This window comes from Microcebus murinus, chromosome 9 (genome assembly GCF_040939455.1).
Source record: "Microcebus murinus isolate Inina chromosome 9, M.murinus_Inina_mat1.0, whole genome shotgun sequence".
Lineage (NCBI taxonomy): Eukaryota > Metazoa > Chordata > Mammalia > Primates > Cheirogaleidae > Microcebus > Microcebus murinus.
In genome coordinates this window covers 80,902,774-80,926,325 of record NC_134112.1, presented here as the reverse complement: position 1 = coordinate 80,926,325, position 23,552 = coordinate 80,902,774, and the positions used below count along the sequence as shown (strand labels likewise).

General features: G+C 47.1%; 1 protein-coding gene and 1 non-coding gene across 4 annotated transcripts in view; both read right to left on the bottom strand.

The window, feature by feature from the left end:
- Positions 1-17,435, bottom strand: part of CCDC136 (coiled-coil domain containing 136) — a 28,408-nt gene extending 10,973 nt beyond the window's left edge. For 2 of the 3 annotated variants that reach the window (XM_012789159.2, XM_012789160.2), the window contains exons 1-13: positions 17,288-17,432; positions 16,468-16,575; positions 14,636-14,887; positions 14,470-14,544; positions 8,788-9,111; positions 5,943-6,054; positions 5,184-5,352; positions 4,771-4,911; positions 4,312-4,470; positions 3,846-4,016; positions 3,258-3,419; positions 1,348-1,542; positions 587-817 (exon numbers count right to left, since the gene is read on the bottom strand). In XM_012789159.2, the coding sequence (XP_012644613.1) occupies positions 587-817; positions 1,348-1,542; positions 3,258-3,419; positions 3,846-4,016; positions 4,312-4,470; positions 4,771-4,911; positions 5,184-5,352; positions 5,943-6,054; positions 8,788-9,111; positions 14,470-14,544; positions 14,636-14,887; positions 16,468-16,575; positions 17,288-17,345 (2,157 nt within the window). In that variant the 5' untranslated portion in view covers positions 17,346-17,432. Of the gene's footprint in view, positions 1-586; positions 818-1,347; positions 1,543-3,257; positions 3,420-3,845; positions 4,017-4,311; positions 4,471-4,770; positions 4,912-5,183; positions 5,353-5,942; positions 6,055-8,787; positions 9,112-14,469; positions 14,545-14,635; positions 14,888-16,467; positions 16,576-17,287 lie in introns of all 3 variants that reach the window. The other variant, XM_012789162.2, reaches the window with a different exon arrangement.
- Positions 17,436-23,212: 5,777 nt separating this feature from the next.
- TRNAP-AGG (transfer RNA proline (anticodon AGG)) lies at positions 23,213-23,284 on the bottom strand. Its single transcript has one exon. It is a non-coding gene; the product is annotated as a tRNA-Pro (tRNA).
- Positions 23,285-23,552: the final 268 nt, after the last annotated feature.

Sequence of the window (23,552 nt, the reverse complement as noted above, 5' to 3'; positions counted from 1 at the left end):
CAGACTAGAAATTTCTACCTCTGACACCTCATCTGCATAAGCCCCCCGCCCCCAACCTGGCTCTGTTATTGCCACCAAAGTTCCAATGAAAACAGTGTGGTCAGTACCAAGAATCCCATATACTAGGAATTCTCCCCTTAAAAGTAGACAGGCTCATTTGCCTCATATAGAAAACCATAAGATTACAGATTTTGATAATCGAGGAGTATACTTTCCCACTCTTAAGAAAAGGATGGCACGTTTAGAGTCAGTCTAAAGGAATCCAAACAAACACTAAATTGATATACATCCTGAAAATGATATGTTCAAGAGAGTGAGTCCAGTGATCAGGTTATAGACCTCTGGGTCATCCCAGCTCTAAGTGTCCACTGTGCTTCACTTGGGCATGCATTTAGGTGAGGTCTTCAAGCTGTATCTGAAGCACATCTTAATGAAGCCTGTGTGTGGTCATGGCTAGTGAAGGCAGGGCTTTAGCCTTATCCTTATTCCTGGCCAAATGGGCCTTCCTGACCCTGCTGTGAGCCCCCTTTCCCTGTGATGCTGTTGTGCTCAGAAGAAATGTCTCCCTACTTCTTGCTATGGTTACCTTGTTCTGATCATATTTTGAGGGCTTTTGAGCCTTTTTGGAATTCTTGGGATTCTCCAACACTTCCTGGAAATGAGACTCTTTAAAACGTTGCAGCTCTTCGTGTGCCTCTAATTGTTCTTTTAATACACGTTGTTGGTTCTGGACCAGTTTCTTCTGTTCATCCTGCATGCCTTGATAGAGCAGCTGCAGTTCACAAAGGTCTTGTAACTTTGTAAGTAGCTCCTGACCCTGATGGCATGGAGGAAGGAGGCAAGGGATTGTGGTGATTAAAAGGAAAGACCCTGCCTCCTGCCATGCCTCACCCCTGCTGGGAACAAGTCCCTAAAGAGCCTCTGTGTTGGCTTCACACAGCCCATCTGGGGATTGGGAGGGGGAGAGGAAGGGGGAGGGGGAGAGGTCTTCTCTGAAGACCTACTACTTAAGTGGTAATGATCTCTTACATTTGGATGTATTTTGTAGTTTCAAAGTGCTAACAGGTGCATTTTTCTCTAGATGGACTAAATATCTAAATATAAAATGCTACACAGATTCCAGAGTATAAAATGTATTGGAAGATTTTTTAAAGCCCTTATAAGAAAAACCCTAACTGGCTCTATAAAGCTTTTAGGTTTGAGGAGTTGGTGAAAAAGTAAGGAGTGGTTAGTTAGGAAAAGACAAAGGTCGATCCCTACCCTTTTATTTGTCCCCAGTATAGGCACACTGGGAAGCTCCTCAGAGCAGCTGCCCCACAGTTAGCAGCCACCCCTGGCTGGGGTTACCTTATGGAGGAGACCACATTTGGGCGTCGGGAACGTGAGCTTGTGCAGCTCTTCTTGCAGCTGGCCTTGCTCCTCTTGCAACCTCCTCTGATCCTCCAGGAGCTCGCACTGCTCCATCTGCAGCTGCCCTATCTCCTTCTGGCTGGCCTGGTACTTCTCCTGCAATTCTGTCAGTCTGGACAGCAGTGTGTCACACTGTGGTGGGGGTGGGGTGTGGAGGGGTGGTTACTCTGTAAAGAAGCTTCCTAGGTGGCTAGCAGAGCACTTCTGCACTTTCCCGCCTCTTAGGATTCACCAAGATCTCTCTGGCTGTAAATTCGCCTTGGAATGATCACTGCAAGCCACACTGCCCAGGCAGACCAGCGCTCCATGCTGAAAGGGGAAGCCCAGCGGGCTGCTCTTTCAGAGCAGTTGCTCTGGACTATGTTGGCTGTGCTCTAAATTCCCACTCCCATTCCCTTCTGAGAGCAGTTCAAGAGGGAGTGCTGTCCATGCCCCTCCCTTCGCACTTCCCATCTTCCTTTTCTCTGGGCCTTTCCTTTGGCACACCATTTTCCTGTCCTGATGAGAACTCTAGCTGCTGTTATTCTCACTAACCTTGGTTGTTTTTGGACCTAATTGTGCTCCTTGCCAATAACAACTTAATTTCACCCTAATTTTTCCCATTTTTGTTACCCTAATCATCTCTTAAAATCTTTAGAAAGGTATGAGCTATTGCTGAATTTGGGTTGAGAAGACTAAATCATCCCATGATCCCCAAAACCCAAATCTTCTAATAGCAGATGAATCCCAATGCTGTTTCATGACGAGAGAGAAAGCTGGCTCTGTATGCCAGCTTGCTTCTCCTTTCCTAGAGCTACTTTCACTAGGAGAAGAGGTGATGAGCAAGTCATGGTCCCTGAGACCCCCAAATTTAGTGGGAGTGAAGGAAGGGGTAAATGTGAGCCTGGGCATAGAAAGGCAAGTAGACTGTTGAGATGACCCAAATAACCTTCCCAATCCTCTATCTCCTGAAGGCCTTTCTCTAGAAACACACGGCTGTTAGCCTTGGCAGGAACTACTGAGTATTCCAGCAGAATGTGACCAGTTCCACCATCTTTTGAGACTCTTATGCCTTTACTCCAACATGCTTCAACACCTTCCACTTCCTATCAGTAATCAGGAACTGAAAATGCTCAATACGGTATATGACAGCAGCTTGTGTTTTACATACTATGAAAAAGAAAAAGGAATAAGGCCTTATTTATCACTACCAGGATTTATTACTAAAAGGAAATGAGATAAGAGTAGTATCTGTTCAATTTAAAGATGGCACAATTCAAGCTTCGAAGATTTAACTACTCCAAAGTCACAGAATAAATCCTGGAAAAGCTGACATCCTTCTACTACCCAATCAGCACTCTTGCCCTGAGACCTTGTACCATTATAAGAGCATTTGTTATTTGTCACAGAAAACTGGCCCCTCTCTCCCATCCAAGTACTAACCAGGCCTGACCCTGCTTAGCTTCCAAAATCAGGTGAGATCAGGTGTGTTCAGGGTGGTATGGCTGTAGACCCCCTCTCAAGTTCTAACAATAATAGTTGTGTACATGGGGCTATGTGTATGTTCTTCTCCACGAATGACTAGTTCTAATACCAACACATAAATGTCCACACATATGGAATCATGTGTAAAACCTTCAGGTGTTCAGACTGGGATCCAGATGTACTGATCCTACTAAGCTGTGGCTCTGGCTCAAACTCAAGGTAAGGGCAAACTGTTTTAAAGTTAACAGCATGTGGCTTGCCTCTACTTCCTGCCTAGGAAGCCCATCAAATCCCTCAGTTAGGCAACTTCATCTTTTGCCTCCTGTACCTCTTCTCTCCAGATCAAGTACCCAGGAGCTCTCACCTCTCTGAATTACAATTACCTTATCAGCACACTGGGTGGTCTTGAGCTGTTTCAGCTCCATCTGGCTGAGCAGGAAGTCCTGCTCAAGTTGGTCATACATGTGCTTCTGCCGCTCCAGCTCCTCCTTGCTGGTCTCGAACTGCCGCTTTATCTCCTGAAGCTGGGCATGCATCTCTGCATTCTGGGCAGGGGAGGCAGGCCTGGCTGTAACCCCAGGCGCCCCTGCTGCTGCATTCTCTCCTCTCAGGCAAGGACTAAAGGCACCCATTTTCCCCTGTCTTTCCCAACCCCAATTTCATCCCAGACAGATTTACCCAAGATTGACCCATCCCCAACAGGCTTGGAACATAGATCTTTTGGGGCTTCCTTTTTTGGGAGGTGGGTAGCGGAAAGGGCTTCTCTTTTATAGGCTGCTTTTATAATTTAAAATAAAAGGAAGCTGAGAGCGTTGTGTCTCCCTGAGATCACCTTTCTCCTAAGCACCTCTTTGGCCCCTTACCACCAGCCCTTCCACAGGATTCCTGCCACTCCCACTCCTCCTCGATGCACTCAGCCGCACAGAATATTCTGCCTGGCTATATTTTCCCTCACCTGGGCCTTCTTTTACCTTTTCTTTGGTTTCTTGCAAACAGGCCACCATCTTCCTAAGGTGCTGCAGCTCTGCCTCATGGCACCGCAGCTTCTCCTGCAGCTGCCGCTGCACTTCCAGCAGCTTTTCCTTCTCGCACATGATGTTCTGGTACTGGAGCTGCATCCTCTGCAGCCGGCACCGTAATTCCTACAGTGGAGGGGGCTCTGGGCAGTGCCTCTGGGTTCCTTAACCCACTTACTACTCTTCTGCCTGAGTCACTGTCAGACACTGACAGTCTAAGAATTTACTTCCCCCTGCCCTTCACTTACCGGTTGTCCTCTCATCTAACGAAGTACTTGAGGGGAGCTGGAGTTCTCAATCTGCAGTGCTGCCTATTTGGTAGCTGGAGTTATCTAACTTGCTAGTCTTATTCACCTTCCCCAAAACCTCAGACAAATGCTCTTAGTGCCTAAGTTGTCCCCTCACCTCTGGTTCTTGTTACCTTCTCACTTTGGCTTTCTACGACTGTGGATTGCGTGATTTTGAGCTGCCGGAGCTCAGTCTGAAGTTGTAGCTGCACCTTCAAGAGCTCATTCTGCTCATCTTGGCTATCATCATACTTTTTCTGCAGAGTACAGAGTTTGGTCTTCAGTTCCTCATTCTGTGGTGGGGAGGATGCGAGTAGAACAGTTACTCTCAAGAAACAGCATATCTCTCTACAGATCACCTTGGTTCCTTTTCAGAAGCAGACATCTTGAGGATGGTTTGGTTTGGTTTCTTCTGTGAGACATACACACAGTAATGGCTACTGTTTCTAGAATGCAATGCTATATGACTTCTAAATTGGTTTCCAGTAGACTGTGCCCTGGTTGTAAGGCAAGAGTCAGTGGAGCATCCCCCGGGAGCAGTGCCTCCACGAGGCCTTCTGCCCTCCCCAAGTGCCTCCCCCAGCAGGATTTACCTGGATGACACTGTGGGAGGTCTGAAACCGAAGCATTTCATTCTGGGCGCACTTGAGCTCCCTCTGCAGCCGCCTCTGCTCTTCTTCACTGACCTGGCGATGATGCTGTAGCTCTTGCAACTCACAACACAGTTTCTTGCACTGTGTGGGAAATGGAACAGGAAGACTGACTTACTACAGGTATCACATGCACTCCAAGAATAGGCTTGGAGAAAGTATGGCTTGGGGAAAGTATTCCTTTGTTTGGAATATTACATCAGGCAAACAAGCAAGCCCCACGAGTACTATCTCCTGTCACAGGGCAGGACTCCTCTGTTAGCCCTGTGCCTAAGGGGATGTTTCTACCACAGGCCAAGAGAAGGTGCAGGAGAGACAATGAAAGGTGCCCACCTCCCCACTCCTCTATCCCCTACCTTGCTCTGCATGTCATGCATCTGCTCTTCAGCTCCCAGGAGCTGCTGTCGCAACAAATGCATTTCAGGATCAGGCTCTAGGAAATCCATTTCTGAAGTCTGAGACTCTGTTGACATCATGCTCCTTAGTGTTTGGGACTCCAGCCACTTCTCTGTTGCTCTTCGTGTCCTGTAATCCAGAACACCAGAGCCATGCTGAGAAGGGGCTCTGCCTGGTATTACCAACCAAGTGTGCTCAGTCCTGATGCCTTCATTTTAGGCCAAAGATAGTAAGGGGCCTTTTATTGTGATTCACCTCTCAAATAAACATGTTTAGAAGATCACATAAAAAGTCTCCAGCATCTCAGTCTGCAAAGGTGTGTTGGCTCTGAGAGACCCTAAGAGTGCCAGTCCAGTTGGTTTTGAGGGTGGGCCTGGCATCAAGCCAGCTCCAATCTGGAAGCACTGTGCCAATAGACTGAATCAAATCTGTGCGGAAAACAAAGGAATCTCTTCTGAACTACTCTAGGGCAAAGCAAACCAAATCCCAATACCTAGAATGGGAGAAAATTAAACTTTAGAACTCACTCACTGTAGTTCTAAGACAACTAGATTGGATCCTCATGTCTGCTTCTAGGCAGTATCTGTATCCTCTGGATACCATAAAAAGGACTGGGTATCCGGGATCAGAGGAACATTCTTTACCCTGGCATCTGCCTTCAGGGGAAAGCCCAAGGCAAGGAAGAGTCCTACAGAACCCCATTAGCATCCTGGCTGTACCTGTCGCTCTCCAGATCTGCAAGCTGCTCTGTGAGGCTACTGTTGCTCTCCTGCAGGGTCCGGTATTCCGCATTCAAGAATTGGTAGCGTTCTCGCAGTTCCTGCAATTCTTCTGCAGAAGACAAGCAGAGAGAGATGAGACCCTCAGAAGGAAAGCAATGATGACAAGCCCCGTTTTTGTCTAGAAACCTGAGAGCAGAACGCTGAATAGCTTCTCTTTTTCTGAAGACAGAAAAGAGATACTACATGCAGAGGCTTAGAAGACAGGGCCCAGAAAATTTCAGTGCAACAATCTTTGTCCTCTTTCAGGTTGCTGTCCTTCTTCTCATCTGCCCAGATTTGTCCTGTGTGCTCATCTTCAAAGCCTTAACCAAGCAGGGTCTTGAGCTTTTGAGGGTTTAATTAACGTTTTGGTTTATTGTATTTAAAGTTTTTATTTAATTGTTTATCATTACCTTCCTGTTATGCTTTTATTTTATTTTTTAATTTTTTTTGAGACAGAGTCTCACTCTGTTTCCTGGGCTAGAGTGCCATGGCATCAGCCTAACTCACAGCAACTTCAAACTCCTGGGCTCAAGCAATCCTTCTGTCTCAGCCTCCCAAATAGCTGGGACTACTGGCATGCACCACCATGCCTGGCTAATTTTTCTATATATTTTCAGTTGGCCAATTAAGTTCATTCTATTTTAGGTAGAGACGGGGTCTTGCTCTTGCTCAGAGCTGGTTTCGAACTCCTGACCTTGAGCGACCCTCCTGCCTTGGCCTCCCAGAGTGCTAGGATTACAGGCGTGAGCCACTGCACCCGGCCCTGTTATGCTTTTAGTACAAAAAGCTGATAGATGTGAACTGTCAGATGTCATACTGCCAGTTCCTGCCTTTTAGGAACAACCCAGGCATTTTGAGTTTCCTTTTACTTCCTTTATCACCATATCAAAAACATTGGCCTGGATGTGGTCAAGAATTCTAAAGGTCTTTTATCTGCCGATAGAAAAGTCTGTTCCATCTACAGCCATACTACCCTGAACGTGCCCGATCTTGTCTGATCTCGGAAGCTAAGCAGGGTCGGGCCTGGTTAGTACTTGGATGGGAGAAAAGTCTATTCTAACCAGATCCACATATTATCCTCAAGCATTAGAAGAGATCTGGCTGAAATGCCCCAGCACATGTCCCTAAGCACCAGTCACCAATACTTTTTGATGCTTTGATGATACAAATACCCATATCTGTTTTGTTTCTTAATGATTAAAAATTATATCTCTTAGTTTGTCCACATGTGGTTTTGTAAAAAAAAAAAAAAAAAAAGACAAAAGTTAAAAAAATAAAAAAGAATATTAAAATAAAAAAAATTTAAAAAAAAAGAATTATATCTCTTAGAATACTAGTTCCACTGATATTTGAGGAACATTAACTTGCTCTAATTAGAAGACAAGACCTATCTTACTTGCTGGAAGATTCAACATCCTGAAAGTGACTTCTAATGTTTCCTCTTAATTCTAATCAGAACTCCTTAGAATACTGCAGATTACCATAGAAGGAAGGAAGGAAACTAATCTTTAATGAAAACTAACCATGTGCTAAGCATTAGACTTGATGGTTTCAGCCTCAGATTTGGTCAGTGTGCAAGTATGCTTCACATTTCATTTAATCCCCAAAATAGTAAGTTTTTTTTTCTTTAAATAAACTTTTAATTTTAGAATAGTCTTAGATTTAACAAAAGTTACAAAGAGAGTAGAGAGTTCCCAGGGAGAGTTCTCACCCAGTTTCCCCAATTGTTAACATCTTATATTACACTGGTGCAGTTATTACCACCAAGAAATCAACATTGATACATTATTATTAAATAAACTCCATACTATATTTGGATTTCTCTACATTTTCCCTAAGATCCTTTTTCTGCACTAGGATCCCATCTATCAGTAAGATTTTACTGACTAATTTTGACTCAATACTCCAGATATGGAAAGTGAGGCTGGTTACTGAGTTTATTCTGCCAATTAGTAGAGCTGAGATCCTGAACTCAGGTCTGTTTTGCCCTAGGCAAGCCTTCCCCCTGTGCTAGCCTCCTCCTCCTAGCACCACCAGTTCAAAAGTTCTTCTGAGAGGCTTGACACAGCTGGCAAAACTTGCAGTTCTTTGATTCCTTGTTGATTGCCTCTGCTTGACCTGGCCAAATATAGGGCCTCTATTATACTCAGATCATAAATCCAACCTCAGAATAAAGGCAAATTCTCTGATGTCATGAATCCTAGCAACTAGCTAGGATCCAAGAGACTCACTGTCTGAAAGCAGGGCTCTAAGCTTTTGAGTACCTCATGTATTACCAGGAATAACCTCTCTTCTTCTCCAGCTGTCTTGTGTTCTGATTTGTTGCCCCCTAAAGCTTCTACTTTGGGGAGGGCTAAAAGAGATTAAGAATTAACATGTGGGATTTGGGAAGCAGGACCAGAGGCTCCCCATAAAGTGGTCCAGGCAAAGTGCCATGATTCCAGAGAAGCAGGAAGGGCTTCCCAAGGTGACAGGTCCCAACAGGGGTATAGATACCCATCCTAGAACTCGAAACTTTCCTAGGAAGAGTTTTCTCATAGTCAAATCAACAAAGACCCAATGGCTTTCTGAAGAATTCCCAGGGTACATCTCCATGGTACTATTTCTTATACTACCATGAACTGGTTATATAACATCTGGTTATTTTTCTCCCTTACAGTCTCGAATTCAACATGCAGTTTTTTTCTAGAGGTTCCCAATTCATGGTCTAATGCCACCTTTTACCATTTTCCTATATATTAACTCTTCTTCTCTGCTTGACTTAGTACTGACAGACAAGGAGGAGGGCTTGTTCTCATACCTTGCAACCCAGAGAAATCTGAGAGACTTAAACTATTGGATTGTTGAGACATCTTCATTTCCATTTCTGCACGGAGGGAGGTGATCTCCATCTCGTAATCTCCCCGAATGCGATCCATGTCATTGAGTTCCTTCTGCATCCGGCAGAGATCCTCCTGCAGGGATGCTATGTCACTCTCATGTTCAGTTGCGGAATCCTCTGCTGCTTGTCGCAGAGTCAGGATCTCAGACTGGGCCAAATGCAATTCCCGTTCTATTTCCTTAAGTTCAGTTTCTTTCTCGCGCTCTAACAGGGAAATCTCCTCCCGTAGGGTCCGCAGCTCACCTGCAAAGCCCAAAGGTTGAGATGGTCAAGAGAAGTGAAATAATCTACTGTGTTCTGGAGACACAAAGTTAAAGGTAGGCTTATTGTCTGGAAACTCCTGACAACCTAGTCTCTATCCCATCAGAAAAGTATAGCATGATGTAGTATAAAATAAATAGAGTACCTAAGAAGGGAACAGAGAATGACTCCATGTAGTAAGGTGTGGTAGAAAAATAGATTTTGAGGCAACAACTTAGTCTATTATAAAGAAAAAGCATTAAGTGCTTCTAAGGAGTCACCCAACAGTTAAAGACCAAACCTAATTTACTGTATTAATATCTTGAGTCTTTCTAAAAATTCCGTGACTAAAAAAATGTATACAGACTATTTTCACCTTTTCAGTCTGGGAGCTCAGAAATTACGGAGCTCATAGTTCTCATGAAATCCTGTGGTAAGTACTGGACCCAAAACAATGTGCATTTAGAGTTCACAGCTGAAATGCAAACATAAGTTCACTGCATGATAACCAAACATGGGATAAAAACCTAAATAGTGATCAATAAGGGATTGATTAAATTGATAATAGTTAAATAGAATATCATGTAGCCATTTAAAAGAAAGTAGGGGACCTATAGTGAAGACATAAAAAAAGTTTCCCTATTAACTAGAAGGAAAAATAAGCTGTAAAATATACAGAATTATCTAACTTTTGCAAAAAATATTTTTATGTATAGTATAAAACACACAAATGTACAAAGATAGGAAAAGGCCTGGAAAGATCCATGCCTTGAACCATAAAGAGTAGTTGCTTCTGAGGAGTGGGATAGCATGTGATAAGGTCTTTTACTTTCCATATGTATATGTGCTGTTTGAATCCTAGCAAGCCTATATTTTATAATATACATATATATTTTTTTTAATTTACAAAAGAATGTGTCTGAACTCTCTGTATCTATGGAGCATCTCCGGGTTTCTGGACCCAGATGAGAACCTAAAAATGGAGACAGAACAAAAGGCACTGACAAAACAGTAAATTCAGGATTTGGGGGCCAGGATTAGGGAATTAAGCATTGAGTTGCTAGGGTCAGGACCTCCCATAAACCCACTGCAAGACACATTCTCCCATCCCTTGCCCCAAACCTCTGCTCTTTCTACTTACCATTCAGATTTCAACTTTTCCTAGCGCCTCCTCCCACCTCCTCAAAAAACTAAGAGAAGGCCTGTATTAAATGCTCTCATAGCACCCTGTACTTTGCAGTGTATGTGTGTATTTGGCCTCTCCTTCCTTTGGTTATAAGCTTCATGAAGGCAAGAACATGTCTGTTTCACTCACCATTACAGCTCTAGGATCTGGTATTGTGCCTGCATAAGGCAGTTCAATAAATATTTTCTATAGTCATGCATAAATGAGGAAGGGGTTCATCCATTCAACAAACGTTTACCGAGTCTATGTATACAGAATTACATGTTTGGTATTTTTTTAAAAAATTAGACGAGAACCTAGACATTTGAAGAAAAATCTGGACATGTTTCAGATATAAATGCTGAGTGGTCAGGGCATCCCAGGGGAAGGTCTCCTGCTCTACTCTCCTGAGGTCACATGTATAGCTCTGGGCACATCTTTTGCCAATTCTTCCTGCTCTAGAATGATCCCAGCTGCCCCCTCTCCCTGGTCTATTCAACTAATGTTAACTGATAAACGCTGTGCCAAACCCAAGCATCTCCACTTATATTCTTTGACTTCCTATTTGAAAGGAAGAAACTCCTTGCTTTGTCCCCACTGCTGAACAGCACAGGAGGTCCTGTCTTGGAGCTCAGTCAAATGGGGGAGACACACTGAGAAACTGGCCATCAGGATAAAGGCCCAAGTGTCCGTGGCAGGATTTCTGGGAGTCCAGACCAACCTCCACTTCCCTAATATGCCTTGGACCTTGAGGTTCAAATCTCCCTTAGGCGCGCCTCTAGAGGCTGGCCTTAAAAACCAGCATTCTGAGGCTCGCTGGGTAATGGAAGAAGGTGCAGGATCTCCGAGGCAGGGTGTGGGGCTTATTCGGAAGCGGGACGGGGCGGTCCGGCCTGCGGGAGTTGAAAAGGCCCAACCCGGGTTTTGAAGAGCGGGCGCCCGTTGACTGAGGGGCTGGGACAAAGGGCCCGGCCAAGGGCCCTGGAGTCGGGCTGCAGGACAGAGATGGCGATTCTCACTCACTGGTTATGGCCTCCATCTCGCCGGCCCCCCGCTAGCGGTCTCCCTGGGGGGCCTCCCCGCCGCCGGGCCGGTCCCGGCCCCGAGGGGCTGTGGCCGCCGGAACGGCCTCTCAACACCAGCTACCTCTGAGGCCGCGCGCGCTCCCTCTTGGCGGAAACCGGCAACGCGCGTGCGCCGGAGGCCTCAGTCGCCTGCCGCGGGGTGACTGGGGTGACATCGCGTCTTAGACTCATGCTGAAGAGGGAGGCGCTCCAGTTCTCACCAGCATCTCGCTTAGGCTACGACTTACCTCCTATTTGAAAGGATGAAATGTTCCTTCTCCAAGCAAAGGCCATTGTCTTTTTCTGCCCTGCTGGATCTTTCCTTTCATGGAACAAACGTGATCTAGCATTTCCTACATTAAACAAACTCTCCCTTGACCCCATTTCCTTTCCCCTTCTTTCCCTGCTTCTCTTCAGAACAACTACTGGAGTTATTTGCACTCACCTTTTCCATTCTACCTCTCATTTCCTCTTCAATCTCAATCCAGTCAGGCATCTATCTGCACTGAAATGGCTCAGGGTCCTCCATCTTGCCAAATCCAACTGCCATCTCACCTGACTTAGCAACTTTTGATACAGTGGATCATTATCTCCTTGAAGCACTGTCTGTTCTTGGCTTCCAGGGCATGAAATGCTTCAAGAGTTCCTCCTACTTCATTCAATCCCTCTTATTCATTTCTCCTTCTGGACTGGAACTCTAAATACTGGGCTGGACCCTTTTCTCTCCTCATCTGGTATCTCCCATAGGACTGCACAGTGATCCCATGGATTCTAAGGCCTATGTTAATGACTCCCAGATTTGTATCTCTAGCCCTGGTTTCTCCTCTAGTTCTGGATTCATATGTCCAGCTGCCTTAACATATTCATTTGGACGTCCACGGTCACTTCAAACTCAACAGGTAGAAAACATGCTTTCACTGGTTCCCTTAGTCCCCAAACTTCTTCTTTGCCAAGTCTTCCTCATCCCAATAAGTGACAGCATCATCTACCCATTTTCTCAGGATAAAGTCATCTTTCATGTCCATGTTATCTACCCATCTAATTCATCAGCAAGTCCTGATGGCTCCACCTTCCAAATATATTCTGAACCATCTGCATTTCTACTACCCTAATCCAAGTGACCATCATCTCTTGACTAGACTATTGCAATAACTTGGCGACAGGACTCACTGCTTCTAGTCCTTTTCCTCATCTGGTTTCCACACAGTGGCCAAAGTAATCTTTTTAAATGTAAAGCAGATCAGATCCCCCCCCCCCACCCACCCACCCTAGTCAAGACTTTCCTGTGGCTCTTTGCTACCTACATTTAAAATGAAAGCCGAACCTCACAGCTGACCCACAAGACCCATGGTAATCTGGCCTCTGCCTGCCTGGCCACATTCTCTTACTAGGGTCCTACATATGCTCTTTGCTCCTGCCACAATGGCGTTTGTTCTTTCCCACAAACACATGATGCTCATTTTCACCTCTGGGCCTTTGCAGCTGTTGTTCCTTCTGCCTGGTGTGCTCTTCTCTCAGCTCTCGGATGTCTGGATCCTTCTCATTGTTTGGGTCTTAGCTCAAATGCCATCTTCTAAAAGAGGACTTCTCTCACTGCCCTGTCTAAAATAAACTCCCATCCATTCCCTCTCTATAGGTCACATTATTATATTCATAGCATTTATTGCCACCTGCACACATGTTGTTTATTTTTTTACTTTCTGCCTCTCCCCTTTAGAATGTACTCTTCATTAAGGCAAGGATCTGGTTTGTCTCATTCATAATTGGTCCTCCAGGTATAAAGGCACTCAATAAAAAAGTGATAAACAAAAGAATGAGTCCTATTTTATAGATAATAAAGATATCAGAAAGATAAAAGTGACTTGCCCAAGATAACAAAGTTTGATCTCAGACGAAGTGGTAGAACGAGGTCCAAGAATCTAGGTGATTTGAGACCAACACCCACACTCTTCCCTGTGCAACCCATTTCCTATCATCTTCCTCCTCTGTGTGACTCCTTCACTGTCCACGCTTCCTGCATCTACCTTTGATACATCTCTGTCCCTTTCTCTTCTCTGTTACACCTCTGCTTGCTCCTCTCTAGGCCTGTTTCCCGGGCTTCCTTTTTTCTCCATTTATACTTTTCTTTTGGCTTGATCTCAGTTCTCCCTAGAGAGTCCCTGCTGTTTTCTAGGGCAGCTCCCCTAAACCTTCTGGAAGCCCATAGAAGTAACAAAAGCTGCCTCTTTATTTGCTGGTGCAGTGGAATGTGGGACACCTGACGTGCTGCTTCCCAGAGACAAAGGGACGTGGGTGTTGGAAGAAAGGGATTTGGGGGCCACAAGCTCAGGTCCTCAGGAGCAAGAGAAACACTCTCATTTGCCTCCCTTAAAAGATGCAGAGGCCAGGCAAGCAGTGGCTCATGCCTGTAATTCTAGCACTCTGGGAGGCCAAAGCGGGAGGACTGCTTGAGGTCAGGAGTTGGAGATCAGCCTGAGCAAGAGCGAGACCCGGTCTGTATAAAAAATAGAAAAATTAGTGGGGCCTGGTGGCATGTGCCTGTAGTCCCAGCTACTCAGAAGGCTGAGGCAGGAGGATTGCTTAAACCCAGGAGTTTGAGGTTGTAGTGAGCTATGATGACGCTACCCACACTCTAGCCTGGGGACACAGCGGGACTGTCTCAAAAAAACAAAAAGATGCAGAGAGGCCCCTCCAGTCACTTCTCATTGGCTCTCTGCTCTTCGCATGCTGTCCTTTGGAGGGACAGGAAAAAGAAATCTGGCTTGGAATTCAACTCTGGTGACCCATCCCTGGCACTGGCCAGGAGTACAAAGGAAAAGGGGTACAGTGTGAGGGAGGAGGCTGCAGGAGAGCAAGAGGAAAGAGCCAACAAGGGAGGAGGTGAGATGGCAGAGAAAGTGGGGGAAGGGAGGGCAGAAAAGCCAGGTGGAGATGCAAGGAAAGGAAACCGGAGAAAGAGGAGAGTGAGGAACAAGGAGAAGAGAGAAGAGTGAGAATAGTAGAGAAAAATGAGGTAAAAGTACTGAATTAGGTTATTTTTGTTTGCTATGCTTTAGTCAAACCCTCAGGACAAAAGTATTTGGGTGACAACTTGGATGGCCACCTCACTCCAGTCTGAGTCCTGGGAATTACCTTGGAGCTGCTGAATCTGCTTGGTGAACACCTCTGCCTGCTGCGCGCTGGCCAGCCGTTCATCCTCCAGAAGTCCTGCAGGGAGTGGGGGCCAGCGTCAGGCTTGGATCCAAAGGAGCACAGAACCTTTGGACCCAGGCCCCCTGCCCCCATCCCAGGCACTCACCCTGCAGCTCCAAGGAGTCGTCCTCATGCTGCCCTGCCAGTTCCCGAGTCTCCTCCAGCTCTGCCACCAGCTGGAGCACCTGAGCCCTTAGTTCCTCTAGCTCTGTCTCAGTGAGGCTCAGGCCCCGGTGCTTGCTGACTGACAGGGAGCCCACACTGCCACCTTTCTGCTCTTGTTCTTCTTCTTCTTCTTCCACCTCTTCTTCCTCCTCTTCCTCTTCCTCCTCATAGAGAGCTGGGAGTAATACCTCCCCTAGGAGAGACCCCAACCCATCTGGGAGTCAGCACCAACTTCCTTTCCACAGTCCTTCCAGAGCCCTCAAACTCACCATCCCCAGGCAGAGATGGTATTGTAGTGCCACCTGGTGTCCCCCAAGGATCCCCTGGGCAGGACCTGTACTCATGATGACTCCTCAGGTGTGAGGGTCACCTTTGGAGGCAGCCCCTCCCCCTTCCAGGCCCTTCCTGTGGTAGCCTCCTGCTACTTACTGCCTGGGGGCAAGCAGGGCAGCAAGTGTTGGGAGTGTTGGCTCAGCCACCTGTGGGACAAGCAGCCAAGAAAGGATTCAGACACTGGGTGGGTCTTTAGGCCAAATGGGGCAAGATATATAGTTTAGGGGTTTGTAGAAAGTCAAAAAATTATCCAGGTGTCTTGTGAGAAATTAGCCTTTCCATAACAAGAAAGCATTGCTTATCAGTACGTGAAAAAAAAAAAGAAAAGAAAACATCAGAAGGAAATTATTCTAGAGGTTTTACTGGACAAACACTGAGGCCCTTTCACATGTATATTAATTATCAAACACCTTTCTGAAATTTTCCAGGAGTCCACCTTGCTTTTCCCAGCTGGGTGCCATGAGGTCTCTTCCCTCACCAGAGCACTGTGAGGCGCCTCCTCCCCGCTGATCACAAGGCTTTCAGGGGAAGTCTTAGGTTGTACTTGTGTGTAAAAAGGAAGCCTGCCATTATAAGTGCATTAAAACACCGGGCTTTGGTGCTGGTCCCCAGCCTCTGCTTGGTGAGCACCCCCTCCTTTACTGCAATGCAATTCCTGTAAACAGCAAAATCTTGTTTGGATGGTGATTGTTTTACTTTGTTTTAAAATTCTGAGTCTCTGGTCTTATGTTGTCTAATATCAGCAACCTAAGGTTCATCCAGGAGCACTTTCTGATCCCCTGAGGAGGAGCAGGGTTGCCCACACTGAATGTGCAATGTGCAACGCTTCGCAGGAAGTCCTAAAAAATGGACCAGCATCCTTCCAGGGACCTGATTCTGGCAGCAACTGCTAAGTCACATGGGTGTGGTGGGGACACATGTGTGTTGGGAGGTTGGCCTTCTTACCAGGCCCCTCCTAGGCTCTCTCTTTTAGGCAGTAAGATATACTAGAGGACCAAAGCTGTAAGGCTTCCATTGGACGTTAATAGTGGTGGCCCCAGAAAGACAATCCACATGTCTCCTTCCTTGCTTTGTAAAACAAGAGACAGCTTGGGATCTGGGTCGTCGGCAGGCAGTGAGAACAAACCCCCTGCTGAAAGGCAGCTTCAAAGCTTTGTCCAATGAGGCCTCTTTCTCCGTCTGGCAGGTCCCCCGGGACATGCAACCTGGTTAGCTGGGTGATCAGGGCCCCAAAGGGATACACCCTGAACTTCTGTCAAAGCCTGAGCCCTGGGGAGGGCTGGAGCCCTGACTTGAGAGAGGAGGGGCTGAGGTGACCTGAGGGAAGGGCCATATCCTGGCTCTGAGCTCTGGGGGTCAGAAGGAGGAGGGACGGGAATTGAGGGAGAAAGAAGAAGGGAAGAAAGCCTTTTGGGGAAAGCACTCTGGAAAAGCACTCACCCTCCATAGCTTGCATGCCCCGCCGTTCCAGGGACCCCCAGCGTTGGCCCTTCTTCCTCTCACAACCCTCAGACGCCTCATAGGAGCCTAGAGTGGTCACTGTGGGTCCTGTAAACAGAGAGAGAGAGGGGAAGGGTTGTGGGATGCCCAGGGTGGCTGGGGTGCTGAGGAAGAGAGGAGGACATGCCTTCTAGCCCCTGGAGCCCTGGGGTTCGTAATCCCAGTGCAAGTGCCTGACTCATTCTGCTCCGTGACTCCCCTCCCTTGGCCACCTCTTGCCTCTCCTGCCTGTGCGGACCCCTGCCCTGTGGCTCAGCCTCCTCAGCACCCCCTGTTCCTGGCTCCTCTCCCTCACACAAAAAGAGGGGGTGTGTATATTTAGCCCAAGGGGACAGGAGGAGAGGGGCAAGAATGGAAGGAAGAGGGCAGGAGCCGGTGAGAGGCTGGAAGGGTGAGGTGGCCTGGGGAGGGGAGGAATGGGGGGCGTGCGGGAACGGGTTCTGGGCTGCGGCGGCCCCTTTGCTGTCGCTGGACCTGCCCACCCTGCCCTCGCCCGGAGCTCAGGGGCCTTGGTGGCTGGAGGGGTTGCAAGGCCTGGAGAGACAAGATGGGAAGGACTGCCAGGGAGGATGCGGCCGGTGTGGACAAGTCCCAGGCCGGAAAGATGGAGACCGCGCGGGGTGGAGGCCAGGGTTGAGGGAGGAAGACTTCGGGCGGAGAGGGGGGCGCAGCGGAGGCAGGGAGCCCTGGGGATCCGGAGGAGGAGAGATGGAGAAAGGAAGGAGTGGCGGTGGAGAGGTGAGGGAGGGGCGGCTCTGACCTGGGCCCGGGCAGCTCCAGCCCGCAGCTCCCGCGCCGGCCCCGGCGCCCGCCTCCATGGCCGCTCCCGCCGCCGCCGCCGCCGCCGCTGCCTCCCGGAGCAGAAGCCGCAGCCGCGAGCCCCAGGACCCGGAGCCGGGTGCGCAGGGAGGAGGGAGGGCGGGCCGACGGGGCGGGGCCTGGCTGCCACCTGACACCTCCCCCCGCCGCCGCCGCCCGGAAGCCCTCCCTGCTCGCGGCTCCGGTACGCCCCTGGCTCTCCCGGGGGGCGCGCAGCCGCCGGCCCACGTGAGCTACTCGGGGCTTAAGACTGCCCGGGGCAGGCGACAAGACCCACTGATTCTGGAGGTGGGCCCCGCCCGGCTGGGCTGTGCGTGAGGACCCCTCGGCACCAGGTGTTGGGCCCGGCCCTCTCAGCCGTAGGGGCGACAAAGGACTAGGATGACTGCTTCCCCAGACGCGCAGACACGCGCGCTCCCACCCGCTCCGCGGTCAGCCCTCCCGGCCCCACGAGGCCCGGATGTGCGAACTGTAGGGCCCTGGTCTCTGCTTTCCCCTCGCCCCCAGCAAGCCAGAGCCAGGGTCTTCTTAGGAGCGGCCCTCCGGTGGCCTCCTCCAGCCTCTAGTGCCTGAAGACCGCCCTGCCTTCCTTCCAGGTCCCACACCCTGTGGGGTGCCAGCCACCCCCACCGTAGGTTCAGGCTGGGCACTGCTGATTATCACTCACACAGAGGGAGATCTGGAAGCCCAAAGAGCCTATTTCACTTCTTCGATCATTCATTCATTTATTCATTCAAGGACTGTCTCCCGGTGCTGGCTATTGCCCAGGAATGCTCACATCTCTGCAGGTCTCAGCCAGGAGGGGAGTGTGTGCGATTGGGAACCGGGCTTCCCAGCACATCCAGACAATTGTTGGGAGATTCCGAAGCCAGGGACACACACCAGTCCTTTCTCTTGCATATCCACACACAAGTCGAGGCACGTACTGTCTGTGTTCACACCGCAGGCTCCCAGGTCCATAAGCCCTCCCTGTTCCACAGCAAAGAAGCCTTTCTGTGCCCAGACATCCTTATTTTCCTTCAACTCTCAGTTGGGGGTCACTTTTAGGCAGTCTTCCCTGATGCCAGTCGCTACCCCTGCTGTGGCCCCTGCCACAGAGGCCCCTGCTGTGCTTCCCCCTGCCTGCCTCTCTGTGGCAGCACCAGCTACTCTGGGTTGTCAGGTTCCGTCTGCCCAGTTTCTTGAAGGTTGGGAAGTATTTTAGTCATCTTTGTGGCTCCAGCATCTGACAAAGTGCCTAACACATAGAATAAATGGGTAAAGATAAATCTTCCAGCTACACAGTTAATGCTCTATCTTATCATTTAACAAATGACTTCATATTTGTGGAGTTAAATGTTGCCCATTAACAATAATATCGTCTATAAGTCTCTGTCCCTCCTGTACTCTCCTTCCCACCCCCCCCCATTCCCTGCAGCCTAGTGCTCTGAGAGATGATAAGCAGAGATCAAGGATGTTTCACTTGCTCCCCAGAGGACAGGATTCCACTCCGGATCCTGTGGCCCGGGTCACCCAGTCATGGGGAAAGGCTGTTGAATAAGCCAACCCCTTCTGCAGATGGTTTGCTGCAGATGCCAAGTCTGTCCAGACTTGGGGAGCAGGGCCTTTCCCAGAGATAGTGGAAAGGGGCTGGCATCGGGGATCTGAGGGATGTAGAGCTCTGGGGACTGGCAGAGACTAATTCTGGAAGCCCAGTGACTGTACATTCCATCCCAGCTCCTTCTGGTTCTGCTTCGGCCAGCAGGGTCAGGTCCAGCAGTTGGCCTTGACTGCTGACCTCTTGGTGAGTAGAGTTAGGCATGGAGGCAGGAGGAGTTGTCAACTGTGACATAAAAAGGTCCAAGCTCTCTTCATGGGGCTCTGATCCTGAGTATTAGGACTAATCTCTCCCTGGCTACTGAGGTACAGGTCACTATTTACTCTTGATTTTGGGAACATTCAAGAAGACCTGAACTAGTCCATTTTTGGAAGCCAAACTTGGGCAAACCCTGGCCAGACCAGTACCGGGTTGAGGGTTGGGGAGAAAGTGCTTAGGAGATATGAGGGAGGTGGGCTGTGGACCAGGGATGTGTCTCTGAAGGGCTAGGGGTGGTGGGCATGCCAGCTAGGTGATCAGCCTAGGGGGATGATCTGAATTAATCCACATAATCCCTGGGCTCGGGACTCAGCCTCCCTCCTAATCCCATCCCAGGAGATCATCCTTTCTGAGGACTGATGCAGCCATTTATCCCCCTTTACCCTTATTACTAAATGATCCTTTCATTAAAAATAAAAAAAAGAGTATTTGAAACATGCAAAAAAGTACAGCACAGAGAATAACATAATACATATCCATATACAGAACTGAAATTCAACAATCATTCCGATCTTGCTACATTTGATTCAGTGCTAGCCCTCTCTGTATGGTTTTATAGTCCTATTTTATATGTATGTATCCACAAACAATACACAATTTTGATTTGAATGCTTTAGTAATCCACGTAAATAGTGTTGTATTGTGCACATTCTTCTGCAAACTTTCTCTTGTCCCTCAATTTGTTTTATTTATTCATGTTGTTCCAGTTCATAGTTTTCAACTGCAGAACACTATTTCATTGCTGAATATACCACGATTTATTTATCCATTGTTCTGCTAATAGGCATTTAGGCTGTTTCCAGTTTTCCATATTAAAAATAGTGCAGCAAAGGACAGCTCTGTGCATGCCTTCTACGGTAGATACCTAGAAGTGGAATTTCTGGGTCATAGAGTAGGTGCATCTTAAACTTTACCAGTTCTTGCCAAATTGCTTGAAAGTAGTTGGACCGATTTATAACACCACTAACAGTGGCTTTATTTATTTTATTTACCTTGTTTATCCCTTGGCCCCCACTGATTTGGAAGTTATATATTCTATTTCTATTCTTTTAATGATTACTTCTTTATATATTTTCTAAACATTCTTACTTAAGTTTACAATGAATCAAGATCACCATACTTTTCCTGAATATAGAAAGTCCTTAGACATGTTAACTCTGATCTTCTTTCCCATATTTCTATTATTTTAGTTTCACCTTATTTCTAACCACCACCACCATCAGCAGCAGCATCCCAATGCTTGTTTAGATTGACTAACATATTTATACATTTCTCTGCTTACCATTCCTTCTTGCATTCTACTCCTTTCTTCTTATTTCCATTTCCTTCTTATGATGTATATCCTTTTGTGGCATTGCAGTGAAAGTCTTTGAGGAGTTAGCATTCTTGGTTTTTGTCTTAAAATGTCTTTATTTCATGCCCTTTAAATGGAAATTTAGTGGGCATAAAATTCTAGGTGACAGTTATTTTCTATTAGCATTTTGAAGATATTTTTGCCCCATAATCTTTTGCTGCTAATAAGCAGCAAAAAGATTTTTTCTATAATCTTTTTTAAAATAAATATTTTCTATAATTTTTTGTTGTCTATCAGTTTTTTTCTATAATCTGTTATTGCTAAGAAGTCAGCTGCGAATATAATTTTTATCTTTGTAGGCAAACAGGCATTTTTCTTTTGGGTTGCTTTAAAATTTTGTCTGTTTCTCTTCAGTATTCTGCAGTTTCACAGTACATTTATGAGCTCAAGACTTTTCAGCCTGAGGACTTGTATCTTTCTTCCATTTGGGAAAATTCTCAACCAGTATCTATTGGAATATTACATTTGCCCCATTCTTCCAGTTACTTTCAGGAACTGCTATTAGATATATATTAGTCTGTTTCATTCTTTCCCTTATGTCTTTTAAACTTATATTTTCTATTTCATCACTTTTCCCCTTTTTCACTGTGAACGATCTCATCAGCTCTGTCTTCCAGTTCACTAAGTCTCGACCTAAGTTCAGTCCACTGTTAAGTACATCACTGAATCTTTAATTTCACTGAATCTTTAATTTCAATAGTTATGTCTTTCATTTTTGTTTGTTTGTTTTATTTGAGGTTTTCCCCCTCAATAATCTGTTTTTTTCCCCAACTGCCCTGTTTTCCTTACAGTTTATTTTCTTATCTTTCATACTTTAAAGTATACCTTTATAATGTTTTTCATGTTCTTCCATTATGTGCAGTTCTTGGAGTGCTCTCTTGTTTGTTGTATCTGCTAACTCTTCCTTATGATGGATTGCTTATTTGTCTAGTTTTGTTACTTCCCAGCCAAATCTGTGGCTGGAGTCACCTGAAGAACAGCAGAAGGAAGTTCCCACAAGGAGTGCTCCAAACTGTCCCAAGATGGAGCTGATTGGGATCCCAAGAAAGAAGCACTAAAGGGTGATTAGCCCAAAGCATTTATTGGGGAATATAGGTACAAAGTGGGCTGCTGTATATCCTCAAGGTGGACTGTGAGACAGAGTATGTTCTACCTACACATGTCCACAATGAGGGGTCAGGTTGTGGACTTTATATGAGGGTTTAAGGAATTTGGCTGGGGACAGGGCTAGCTTCTATGTGCTTAGCAACATAGTTGGTCATTCAGTATTTTGAGCAAAAATCTAAACACCTTTATCAGTGCCTGCAAATATTCAAGGCCCTAGCTTGGGTTCAGGCCTACAGGGGAAAATGTGTGGCTAGCCAGGTCACAGAGCACTTAAGGCACTGTATGTTTCTCAGCCAGGACAGAGGAAAAAGTGGAGGAAGTTTATAATATTTTATTGTGAGCTCTTCTTCAGCAGATTTGGTGTTGTTTGTTTGTTTGGTTTGGGGGTTTTGTAGTTTTGTAGTTTTTTTCTTTGTTTATGAAGAGTCCCATATGCCCTGGGTTATGAAAATGTTCTTACAGAACTCTCTCTTGCTTCTGGATGCTGTGTGGTATTATTCCTAAGGATTTCAAGCATCCTGCACCAGGTTTATATTTAATTTCTCTGCTTGGATCCAGCACCATGAAGATCACATAAATGCAGATACAGCGCTGGTCAGGTTTGGGACTTCACTTTCTCAGGGTTGACTTGCATTTCCACCCCTTTTCTCTGCTTCCTTGGTCTGGTGGATGTAGTTTTTAGTCCTCTTTTAATGGATAAGGTAGATCTTTGATATTCTCATTTTATGCCGGGGGTTCAGTTCCAGTCTGTGGTGGGCTGAGGCTGGAAGGATTGAAACATAGTTCCAGGTTCGTGGGCATTTGTCTGTGGCATGGGCCATGGGTCCAACTCCTGATTTTGCTTTGACTTTACATTTCTTCTTCAATTCTAGTATCTGGGAATTTCCCTTTTTAAAAAAAGGTTGTGATTTCCATATTTTAATTTTTAAATTTGACTTTATCCAACATCTTTGTGTTTGGGGGGGCTCTGGATTTGGGGATAGCTACATTAGTCCAGTCTGTCATGTTGCTACAAGATTATTCCTGACAATCCCTATATCTGTAAGGTTGTAAATCAGTTTCTGATTTAATCTTCCCCACAACTCTGAGAAGTGAGTATTATAGTTCCCGTTTTAGTGAGGGAGAAACTGACACAGAATCATAGCTGTAATCCCAGTTTTCAGACTCAAGTCCAGTGTGTTCACAGCTCGGGCTCTATATCAAGGGCTGCTGCCTGTTCTTGACCTCCAGCTCAGGCCCAGCCCCTAACTTGTCCAGGTCCCTTGTTCTTCATCTGGGGCCCTCTGATAGGTTGTCTTCCTGCCAACTGAAATGCAGCTCTTTGGCTCCAGCCTTCCCAAGCTTGGCCAGATGCTATGCCAGTCCCCTCTTGCTCAGTTTGATCTCAGTGGAAATGATGGGGTACAGACAAGGCCTGGCTAGTGGAGACACTGACTGGCAGCTTGTCCTTAGCGTCCTTTAACCACACACCCCGAAGCCATCATTTTGCTGCCTCTCTGGAAAGGGCAGGCAGTGTATGTATGTATGTGGAGTGGGGACAAGAAAAGGTAGGGCTCGTCCGGGATTTGAACCCGGGACCTCTCGCACCCTAAGCGAGAATCATACCCCTAGACCAACGAGCCACCAGCAGTTCTTCCTGGCCAGATGTGTCTTCCCTGCCACATCAGCAGCAGCCGCAGCAGTTTGTGGTTCCTAGAAGCTGCCTCTCTCCTCCCAGTTCGTCTGGCTCCCGGCCCAGGCCGCTGGCACTCACCAGACCTTGCTCCCGGGCTCTCTCCTGCTCCTCCCAGCCCACTGCGGAGACACGCAGACCCTCTACCCGCATGCTCCAGGCGGGCCCATTCTTCCCCAGGACCATGCCAGACCTTGCCCAGGACTCCCAAGTGGGGT